Raw genomic sequence first — 12459 nt, 5'->3', positions numbered from 1 at the left:
ATAAAACATAAAGTCTATCTTCTGATACGATGAACTAACGACATATTTTAATAAAATATTTGAAAACTTCTTGTGCAACAACGATCGAGAACTTTTAGACGAAATGTGCGCAAAACTTGGAGAAAGTATAATTAAAAAATTAATAAAGGGTATATCATGACTACATATGTCAATGGTATAAGCAGTTCTATCAACGTAATATACGACTTGAATACTATGCTATTGGCTGTTAACTCCTACACGTTCTTTCGTAAAACAATTCATTTCTGGTATAGCTAGTCGTAGAATAATGTTCGTACAACTTGAAAATAGGTAAAGCTTTCTAATCCCAAACTAGTGTTCTCGTGCACGCTTAAATTATTAAAAATCGAATCTATATTTTCACGTGAAAAAAGAAAGAAAAGAACATAAGTAATTCACGAGATTGAAGTAACAGGGGGAAAGAGATATCGGTCGAGCGGTGACCCGATTTTAACGTTTTAATGGTTAAAAGCGGATAGTAAACGAGCAAGGCAGCAGGCCATTTGGAGGGGGAATCGATACCAGAGAAACGATTTGCACCAAGTCGCGATACTTCGGACAATGAAATTTATCATCTAATTTTTTCTCCGATGGACGAAGGTAGTCTCTATGATCGTTCCTCCCTACAATCGCTAGTCACACGGTATAACGAATTGCACGGTGCCACTTAGGAGATTTTCTTGGAACGTGATGGAATGATTCTTAGGAACGGTCGTTTATACGGCTCTTTGCTGGATTCCATTAACCGGGCAGAAAGTTTTCCAGATAAAATATTAACCCGGAAATATTTTTGTACATTTGTAATAGCATAAAACGAGATAAAAATTACTATGGTGATATAAAATGGTATAATTATATTTCTTACATTTCGAAATCTCGAGTAATTTCGGTGTTAAACGTGTGCAACGTACTCGAAACTTGTGGACACGAAAGGTACAGAAACCAAGCGTTCCTCCCTTAGTGACATTTTTGTTCGAGTAACGAATATTGGGAAGTAGAAATTTCCCCTAACTACGTCTGAAAATGCAAAGTTTGGCCTTTAGTTGTTCTTCGCCTTGTTGGTTAAGTGCATGCTGTACGAGCAGAAATTTCGTAGATAGTAACAATCTAGAAGCTATTACGAACTTCATGGGTCTATTACGCGTCTGACTTTGAAGACACGTGTACCCATGGACGTTCTCCGACGGTGAAATCGAAATTTATGAATCTCCTACGTCTCCCAAACTGAGCTTATGGAACATACGTACTATTTAGGGCTCGTTAAGGGGTCTATTTGACATAATGCATGCACACAAAGCTATAACATTTGACTATAGTGAACGCCGCAGTATACCTGTTCGTTCGATTTTAATCAAAATGCTGAAAAAGTTTATTTACCTCCGCGGTAAAAATCGAACGTGATACACTGATGTTACTGATCAACTCCATAAATTGGAAAATACAAGAAACGTGATGGCGTTAGGAACATTATTTTTCTTTTTAATTCTTTTACAATTTGACAGTTTTCACGAATACATACATATTTAAAGATATTAATTACGTCTAGTAAATAGTCTAATAAATAAATTAATTCCCTTTTTAAATAACTAATAAACAAACAGGAGTTTAAATCGTTATAACATACATACACACACACAAATAAAACAGTCGAATAAAAATTGTTTTTTTATTCGTTGTTCTTGAAGGAAAAATTTATCCTAAACCGACATTAATCTATATGTATTTGTAAACTATGCAACGAAACGAGAAGTAAAACGGCCTGCTAAAAAGATTGAAAAAGCAGGATGGTAGCGGTAGAACGAATTCTCAATTGGAATCGAATCGTAATTATAGCGGTGTAATAAACGCGATTCAACGCATTGTTATTCAAGGCGCGCGGGCATCGATTTTACATTTCCCAAGGATTAGCCCACAGAAATGTCGACCTGCAGATGGAGACCGCGACAAACGTGAATCGTCCACAGCCCTCGACGACGGGATTAAATTGTCCGGGTATGACGGAAACTTCTCGACTTAATTAATTTGTCCCTCTACAATGCTGGCTGCGAGTAGCAGTTTAATTATCCTGCGAGTGTGCGTGCAAAAGTGTTTCGTAAGGCGCGATGATTCCGTGAAGCAAGGGACTCCCCGGTTCTCGAAATAGGATCGTCTATGGGGAAAGGATGTAGATATACGTGTCTTTGTATAAATGTGCTACACGAAAAGAATTTCTGAATATTTTACGCTAACAAGGTCTGCGTTTATATTTAACCTTCTGTTGGTTCGCGGCAGGGATTCTCGAATATCTTTGTGTTTGCACAAAATTACAATTTAAGATCCCTCATGGGCAATTGAATATAATTGAATATTACTAAGACAAATATTTTACAATTACCATATTATAAGTTACCATACTTTTCTTGCATAATAGTAACAGCTTTAGTCTTTGTTAATAAAATAAAATCGTGCAAGCGAATTTAAAAAGGAAGGGATATAAAATATTATAAATATTTAGGAAGAGTAGGAAACTTTCATTAGGAGAAAGTTTTAATTTATGAATTGATTTTTATACGTCTGAATTCGCGTTCAACTATATTGAATGAATTTATTTTTGAATATCAGCTGTTAAATTAATTGTGAAAATTATTAATCGATGGATAATATTTATGGAGGAATTATAGATTGTCTTTTCATAGAAGCTTTTGAAGTATTAAAGAAAGTCTGGTATCTGATATTATTCATTCACCATATTTATAAACTTGTTTAAGTATTAAAATCACAACATTGCTCGAGCAAACAGACAAGTTTCGAAGTTGACACCGAAGTAGCGAACGCCATTGTTTCTTCGTTCTACATAGTTCCAAGATTCTACATTTCTTCAACTTTACAATGAAAGTAACTTTCTCCTTTACGCTACGATAAGTCCATTCATTACCTCTCAATTATACGCGCGAAGTTAGCTAGCTGCGCAAGATACGCACAGAGAATTCGACTATTGCTTCGCGAATACTTGTTGCAGCACTTGAGACACCTGAATTGATTACAACTTCACAAAGTGAACACGGAAAGTGTACAATTCTACGACTGATTAAAACACGACATTCAAATTTTAAACTGTATATAATAAAAAATGTAAAAATTCAATAGTTACACAGTATCATTGAAATTCATAATATATGTCAATTCGAGAAATCAAGGTATTCTAACAAAATTATTTTCGAAGCCCGACTTACTCAATTTAGGATATTCACGAGGAATCACAGAAGTAAAAGTGTGGTGTCGCTAATATAAAACTTAATTTTATGGCTTCCTGAATTTTACATGCACCTTCTACAATCTTACCATACTGTCTTTGTTGATATTCGCGTTACTTCCGCTATTTTGAGGAAATCTACTTATGTATATGGGGGAATCTTAAAATTTAAATTTACATTCAGATTTTCAAGTCTAGATTTCATATCTTGGATTCCGACTTTCCTCTTACTATTTTAAAGTTCTCCTGTGAGTTACAGAAATCTATTGAAGCTATACATTTTCTCTATTTAATCATTGCGAATTACGATTCGTTATAATTATAAATGTGATACGTTTAAGTTTGCTCGTTTAATGAAAAAGAAAAAAATCGTTGTTTTATTAACGATGCATTTCCTGAAATAAAATACAATAAATTAACGTAATTAGTTCGTCATGTAAATGAAGTTGCAAAACTACAATTAGAATGTTATGAGAGTTGAATAGTACTGCGATAGAAAAAAAGATATCGCGTACCAAAGATTTTCCGCGGTTTAAATACTTTTAACGAATAATACAACTGCCTAACGACAAAGATACCGACAGAAACGGCGCTCCAGCTATAAAGCTCCTACTAGCTCACTTTATTCCAAGACCCCTTCATCCCAGAGATTACCATTTACATATTTAGAAGCCCAAACAATTTGCTTACTTTAACAACAGGTGATCTCGTAAATCAGGAATTTAACTAGCTAACATTGATTGGGAAAATATACAAGGCAATAAATTAACTGATAACGAACAATATTAAACTCGCTATATTCTGTGCCAATCGAAATGTGAAAATATTCGGTTCAGCTTCAAATATACAGAACCAATTTAATACACGATTTCTATTGTAAAATCTACAATAAATAAATGTTCTCTGTTGCTATTAACGGATGAAGAACGTAGATGAAAAACAGGAAAAATCATATTCCCCACTTTCTATAGAAAAACCGATTTTAAAAATTAATATGCTGACCAACAATTGCTTGAAATCTAACTACTCCTCAAACAACAATAATGATCGATAATTATCGATACAAGTATCGCCGCAATAACGTATGTATCCAAATCACAGAATACGCATTTTAAGCGGAAATTTATTTCGTATCAAGCACCCATGTGCACTCGTACCGGTACAAACGGATGTATCGCGTTAAATCAACGAGCAATAAGACTCGTTAACGCTTAATGGCGTGATCAAGAGTCCGCCGAAATGCGAGCAAATAATTTTTAAACGTTGAATATTGCCCGATCAGTCATTCGAAATGTTCGACGCTGTCGAAATTGGTCGGAGTTAATGAGCATCGTAGAAATTCGATGCATTTCGGTATTTCGATAGAATACGCGAAATAACTTTTGGAGGAATTGTTCTGTTCGCGCGTCGAATATTGAAAACGCAACTTAACCGCCTGTGCATCGAGGCCGTAGAACTGTTAAAGCGCGGCCATATAATTCCGCTCAAAAAGCAGAGAGCGAAAAGACGGAAGGAGGAGGAGGAGGATGGAAAACGAAAGTATCAAACATCCTCCGCATGATCCCATTTCCGCTCCCGTCGAACACGCTGCATCGCAGCCGAGGCCCTCATTAAAAAGTACGTGTTTGAGTTGCTCTCATCAGACGAGCCAACCTAATCTCTCGCGAGCACGACAAACGCGAAGCCGCTTTTTCAAACCTCTAAAAGTCCGCCGGCTGTGCATGACTTTTTCAAATGGCTTGACAGATAGCCTGAATCGGCCCTCGCAAACGCTATCGCGTTATCGTGTAAAACACGCGGAACCTATTGTTTTGAATTTTATCAAGGAGGACAACTTTGACGTGTCTGCAGAGAGTCAAATTTTACGATGGTGCCATATTTACGAAGGCTGGTTGTGAGACGCAGTAGCAAGATTTGGATTAGGTTCTGAAGTTCGTTGTTGAGTAATGATGTGGTTTATCAAACCCTTGAGTGATGTATGATTACGGGAACACCTACAGAAATTTCGTATGAAACATTTTAGAATTTCATTAGCACTTTAATGAGTCTCGGTTATCATGATTACATTCGCAAGAAGTGTCTGTACTAACGTAATGAAATCGAGAAATATACAAAAAGTACGGTCGATCAGTTTAGATTCTGACACGATGGAAATGAAATAACAGATACAGTAAAATAACTGGAGAAGAGAAATAATGAAAAGCTTTCACTTTATACGAAATAGCAGCAGGTGCCCTAATTCGTATGATTGATAGTACGCATCTTTTATATGACATGACAAAATGTTTTATCAAATTTTATTTTCACTCGACGTACTCGGTCAAAATTTCATGGAAATTTCTACAGTGATTTGAAAGAAAATGGTTCGTGAAATTCTAGAATTTTATGCTAACTATTAATACTTAATTACATCCTCTTAAAGCTAGTTAATATATTATAAAATAATAGCTTCCGTATGTAAGAACGAAGAGCGTGCATGGATTTTTAATTGTAGTAGAGCACTTATATACTGTCAATGTAGTGGAAATTTATCACTAAGAGAATTTATCGCGTGCGTTATGGGTTTAGAGCTCTCTTGAGGGACAACTACGATCGATGTTTCCCCGGAGAGTTCGCTTACTTTCATTTTTCTCTGCAACTTTGTACGCTGAACTAGTGCAGAAGGTATCTTTTAGATGATATTAAATCACTGACGAACAGAGAGTATCTACAATTACGCGGCTACTCGACAGACTTTAACTGAGTCAGGTTTTTTGCGTTCTGCACTGATCAAGTCAATCGGTTAAACTTTGTTCCAGTTGCTGTTTGACGTTTCATGATCGTTTTCGTCACTTCCATCAACGGACTCGTGGAACTATGCACAGCTTTTTTTCACAGTCCAAGAGCAAGAAAACAACTTTTTACTAACTCATATATTAATAAATAAATATTCATTACTGCAATACACTACGGTAAATTGCAAACAAGTAATTTAGATGTTAATTTTCATGGCCGCAAATATTGATTAGTCAAATAACATATAACCAAAGTTGGAATGTACAATAACATACTTAAAAAAAAAAAAAAAGGAAGAAAAAGACTGGAAAGTTTCGTCAATTTTACGAATGTTTTAAACTTAACATCAACGTATATATACGACATCCTTTGTGTATAAATGACCGAACCAAACGTACATACGTTATAGACTATTACCTTTAATGAAATAATTGCATGCATATGAACTTCCAATCAAATTAGGCGCGACAACTAGGATAAAATTTACGATTCACTGCTCCTCAAAATAAGCTAATTATTTCATGAATTAGATAACTGTGTGGTATGTTAAATAATTGTTTGATATATTAACAAATCAAAGTCGTTTTACTTATTGAACACGATAATTCATTGATATTTAGTGTAAAAGAAAAAATGTGTCAACGAACAAATATAATCGAGATGGCGTATTTCATAATTCTGATACAACTTCGAAGCACGAAGATACTCGAGCCACCGAAACCACTTTCCCAACGAAAATTTAAGCTGCCACGCCTTTTATTCTCTAAACGGCAACACTCTTAATGCGTTTACAATAAAGAATGGCCTTTCATTATACGGCGCATTAAGTGTTAACTAGCCTTATCGTAAACTAGATTTAAATGAACCTGATTACACAGAAGCCTCGCGGCAACTTGGTATAAAACGAGTTACGAGAACATCTTCCCAGCGTGCAACGACCGACTTTAATCGCGTCCGAGAAAAATAGTTTAACAATTAGCTCACCTACCCGAGTTGAATTAAAACGTAGCTTCACCGAGGTCCCTCCGATTCTACAATACTTTATTTCGTGAAAATTTCTACTTTCTACTTTCTCGATTTGTAATTTTCTTCCGCTACATTTTTCAGTCACTTTGAGGCATTCTCTTCTTTGGTACTTGTATAAAAAGACCTTCTTTTCTTCCTTTTTCTTGAATGAAAGTATCAAAAGCGTCCCTTTAGAAATAAAATGTCGGACGCTCGGGGATTGAGGGGACTTATGACGAAGATTCTTAAGAACTTTTAACTTCAAAATCCTTCTTCTTTCCTTTCTTTTTTCAATGACGTTTAGTAAAATTTCTTTATCAGGATAGTCGTGCCTCATTACAGACGCTAATGAAATTTAACATGTTTTACATGACACACAGTATTTATGAACATTCGGCAATTTTTACCTATTACAAATATTCAAATATTTTCTCAAGTCAATATATATCCAAAGTACAGAAGTCAACTTTCGAATCTACTTTACAACAGAACTATAAAATTCGCTATAAAATTCTTCGTTCTTCGAATCCATAAAACGCCTACCAACGCGTTCAATCCTTCCTTACTATACAAATTAGCAAAAGCACTTTAATCAACTTAAAGATCTACCGTCGACCTTTGTGATAACAAAAAGTTAAGCACGATTTTGCCTTTTTAATTAATAAAACCTCACGAAAGCCACAAAATTCCCACCCTTTAAAATTCAATATGAGAAATGGATATCCTTACACCATTGAACGCTATTCAATTTCACCCTGCAATTCAGCCTGCAGGTACAACCTTCCGCGTACTATGTCACGGAAACGCGGCTGTTTGCATGCGGCGGATGCCTATTTTCGATTCGCGGCAAGTAATTCGCGGAGAGACCGGTAAAAGAACCAAGGGGGAGAAGCAAACAATGCGTTGTTGCTTTTAACTAACATTGTGGGCTGACGGCGATTTTATTCGAAAGTCCCGCCACGGTGAAACGGCCACGGCGTCTAGGATCGATCTTATTGTTGGAAAGTGCATAAACTCGCATTTAAGATTCAATACGAACCCTCCACCGGACGCCAAACAATCGGTCAATTAGTAACGGCATTGGTACAGCGGCGAGATTAATTAAGCTACCCGTGGTTTAACACCCGGGCGAGGAAAATTGAACTGGGGCATTGATATCCATCCGTGTGGCGTTAGCCACAATATGAAGGATTTTATGCTCCACTTTTGCTGGAATTGAAGTCATTTATAGGGGTAATCATTGAGGGGCGATCTTTAAATGAGACGATAGATTCTGGTTAGTTAGTCCATAAATTATTACGCAGAGAAGATTTTTGTTTGGTTGAGGTATTTAGCAATTTTTGGAATAAGGTTGGAGTTGTTCAAAGTTTGAGAAAAAGACCTGTAGATCTGTAAATGTCGAGTGCATTTTTTTAGTCAAGAAACTTAAATTATTTTATGAAATTTCTTAGTCTAATATAGACACCAGAATTGCAACGAAAATTCGCGAATCAACCTTTACTGGATTTCGTGCAAACAGCAGAAAATTGGGCTCGATATGACACTAGAGGTTACAAGCGTAGGCAGGATTACCCATCGATTTATCGGTGTTGCTGAGTTAATGTTCAGCCTGATAATCCGCTAATGGTAGCTGATTATAATCTGACGCGACATTAGCAACTCCGCGAACACGAGAACGCTTGTCAATTGATGGATATCGTTTAGCACGAAAAGAATACCACCGGTGACAGCATACAGCGATTTACAATTACATTTCCGATGAAAGTAGCATGATTCGTGAAAAGCTGTCGGCATTATTAGCTTCTGTCGTTTCTATATTTAATCATAAGAAGCAATATCATTATATTGGGAAAAATTATCATTTTATGTTACTCGATCAACACAGATGTTTAATTCAATAACGGTATTATTCAATATATAATGGTATAACGGTCAATAACGGTTTAATTCAATAAGAATTACGGTGATCTTTCAACCGAACACTTCGTATACTTAATTTGGACAATATTTAGTTCTAACCGTGCAATATACAAGCGCCCATCGAGGTATATCAACCAAAAGACCATCATCCCCGTTCGTCGGATTTCCATAGTAACGTTTCTGCATTTTAATCTCCGTAACTCAATTAATTCAATCCGCGGCGACGAAGTTAATTCATTGTGCGACGTTTAATGTTCGTGCGGATGTTAATATTCATGGCTGGCGATTTTCTACTTCGCGGTCGGAACAACGTTTAGGGAAGAGGGTGTACCGAATCCTCTAATTAAAAGTAACGGCAGCAAAATTCTTTTGTGGACTGAACGCGAAGTGAAGAAACGATAATGGTAAAACATACCATCTTTGCCTTTGAAAATCTTTTCATATCGCGTACGCAAGTAAGCAAAATCGTGAAAATTATCGTTACTGGAAAGCGTAGAAAGCAAACTGGTTCGTAGCACGAAAATTTTCTTCTCTATTTTCAATGTCCTCGTTGTAAACTAGTTAACGAAAGTTATCGAGTTAAACATTTACTACAGAAAACTTTTATGTCCGTATCGTATGTCTACTAAACATTTCGCATGATGTATTCATAGGAAGTTCCTATTAGTGTTGGAACACTTTCTTCAATCATTGTACGTCGTTAACACCCGACTAAAAATCTGATCTGGAATTAAATATCGAAGATAGGGACAAGAAAATAATGTTCAGCGACCAGGGAAAGTATCTTCTGTGTCGCGATTAATTCACGAACACGCTTATCTTGGGTGTAACCTCGTCATTTCTTGACTGGCTACGAGCCAGGAGAACTGTCTGCTCTCGTACAACCCCATCTTGACGAGGGCTTGACACGCGATAAATAAGTAAACACCAACGAAACGCGGCAAACCAATTAGAGCGGGCGGACTTTGGGGAAATGCATTCCAGATTATGGTGCGCCGCTGAGAAATTCGTATTGAGGTGCTTTATCTATTAACATGCACTAAGTGCTTAGTTTGTTGGGAGATATTAAATTAGAACTGTGTCGTAAGACTTTCTTGCAAAGTAAATGTATATCTTGGATTTTCGTTTGTTCCTTCTACGCTTCTACTCCTATTCTTCTGCCTTTACCATCTTTTTGAAACGTGACATGAACGAGCAACACAGTTCATTCAACAACATAAGTCGGTTACGTAAGGTGTTAAATATATAAAACTTCTATTCGTATAAACTCGGTGCTGCTACGGTCCTCGAATTTTTCTATCTCGATCTCATTCTTGTTTCGCTAAAGAAAAATACTCTTAACGTTTTAGAAAAAGAACTTCGATCTCAAGGAGAATTTTAACAATAGAAAAACACGATTCGTCTCTCTGTTGGTCAAAAATTTGAGCCAAAAATAAATAGCAAAGATTAAAATCCGCATACGTTCTTCTGTGATCCCAAAAAACATCCTGATTGGCCAGAAAATAATGTGGAAGCAAAGCATATGTCATCCGCGCATCGATAGACAGAACAGTACATAGAGGCAGTGAAGAACGACAGAATATGGTCGACAATATCGAGGCAACGGGACGTGAATAACAAAATGTTGCACGCGCGACTGGAACGATGAAAACGGCCACGGGTCCACGTCAAGTTGGGGCCCGTAGGATCGGGAAAGTTAATCTGCCGCGACCAGAGATCCCGCTTGCTGATAACTCACCGCAAAACTATCGCGCTGCAGGGGAATGTATTGATTAATGAAACGAACGCTGGCGCATTGTCCATGAAGCGCTTCATTTCGTTCCCAACGATACACGTTCTTCGTAAAAACGCCAACGAATCAATCAAAACGCTTTTTCAACCGAGCGTTCGTTACGTGGCCACGCGATTCGAATCACATCCGCGTTGTTTATGACGAACATGCTAACAAAAACTCGAAGGATTATTGGCATGATCGAAAAATCAGAGTTAATGTACGGATGGTAAAAAAACTGTGGTGTTCGCTCCTGGACTTTCACAATTGAACTAATAACCAAACGAGTCTAGTGAATAGTACAAATCTCTTCATGTACTATACAATGTTACGTTCGATTTTGCAACGGAAAATGTAGGCCATCCTCGTTACTATACGCTTCAAATCGTTGAAAAATTAAAGTAACCACTCTTCACACTCAATATCGAATTTGTTGAATTTTCGCTACAAATATACAATTTTGATTTCAGTCACCAATTTTTACAATTCATCGACACATCACAAATCTCTCTACAAGATAAAAATTTATACGGTAGTAATACCAGATTGTCCCGAACTATTTTTAACAGATAATCCTATTTGCTTATTCTTTAATCTCATACATAGCTAGTACACTGCCGTTTAAAAGTAGCCTTCGGTAATCTTGAACAAAATACGACTTGATTGCAAAACTGCAGATCGATTACGAAACGGTCCATAACGCGAAACTAATTTCGACCATTAAACTCTCATTTCGTATAAATTATACGTTTTACCGACAGCGTGTGCGCTAGCAACGAATTAAAAGAAGAACTCAATAACTCTTCTTTGACCTACATTCGCGAAACACTTCATTCGACCACTCAACTGTCCCAGGAAAATTCCATCGAGTTCGATTCCCGAACGTCCCTTCATCCCATACTCGATGTCGCGCACACGTGAAAGCAACAGTGCATTCTTTGTAACCATCACGTAAATCCCTCCTTCGCGATCAGGCCAATTAACCTTCACAGGTGAAATAACGTGGACGATTAAGCTACTCGTGGGCGGAATAATTCGTCCGGTGGCAATTAGAGATCCCGTTGGCGAACGGCGCCATTGTTGGCCCCGACGCGACGTGCCGTTAGAACGCCGTTGAAAAACACCGAAGGAATTAGAAAACGTTAAGCCACGAGAGTTTTCATCCCGTGGACTGTGACAAGGCTGACGAACAACGGGTGCAGCACGACTCCACTCAATTGTTAGCCAACATCCACCGCATCGACTGCCAAATCTTAAAACTAACTCGAAACCACTTCGCGCAAGCTGCAAAGATAACGGAAAACAGCCTAATCTTCGGTTGCCTAGTACCAAATAATGAATATTACAAAAACACACTTACAACAGGCTACATCCCCCCGAAAGCGTTCTTATACCTAGATGAAAGAAACTATCTCCAAGATCAAAATAACATCCCGATAATTTACCACATAAAAAGAAAAATGGGGATTAAAACAATACTATACGAGGAAAACCTAAACGGGCAGATTGCAGACCCTAGGTGGAGATACAGCATGACCCTTCCCCAAAAAGACACAGAAGACAACCATAGAAGAAACACTAAAAAATATTGGTGGATACGGAAACCGTAAAATACAAAAGAAAGAGCCTCAGAACGGCTAATCCCAAACCCCCCGCCATATAGAATAGTACAAATACTATAAACATTGTAAATATTGTAAATATTGTAAATAATTATACTTGACACCCCTCCATT

At 37.1% G+C, this 12459-nt stretch overlaps 1 protein-coding gene across 16 annotated transcripts in view; it reads right to left on the bottom strand.

Moving 5' to 3' along the window:
- Nucleotides 1–12459, bottom strand: part of LOC122568291 (neurobeachin) — a 417885-nt gene that overhangs the window by 327477 nt on the left and 77949 nt on the right. The window contains exon 1 of one of the 16 annotated variants that reach the window (XM_043727884.1): nucleotides 5874–5894. The exons of the other annotated variants lie outside the window; for them this stretch is intronic. Coding sequence (XP_043583819.1) covers nucleotides 5874–5879 — 6 coding nt within the window. The 5' untranslated portion in view covers nucleotides 5880–5894. Of the gene's footprint in view, nucleotides 1–5873; nucleotides 5895–12459 lie in introns of those variants that run through there. 16 annotated transcript variants of the gene reach the window in all.

Source organism: Bombus pyrosoma, linkage group LG6 (genome assembly GCF_014825855.1).
Source record: "Bombus pyrosoma isolate SC7728 linkage group LG6, ASM1482585v1, whole genome shotgun sequence".
Lineage (NCBI taxonomy): Eukaryota > Metazoa > Arthropoda > Insecta > Hymenoptera > Apidae > Bombus > Bombus pyrosoma.
This window is presented reverse-complemented; position numbering and strand designations above follow the sequence as displayed.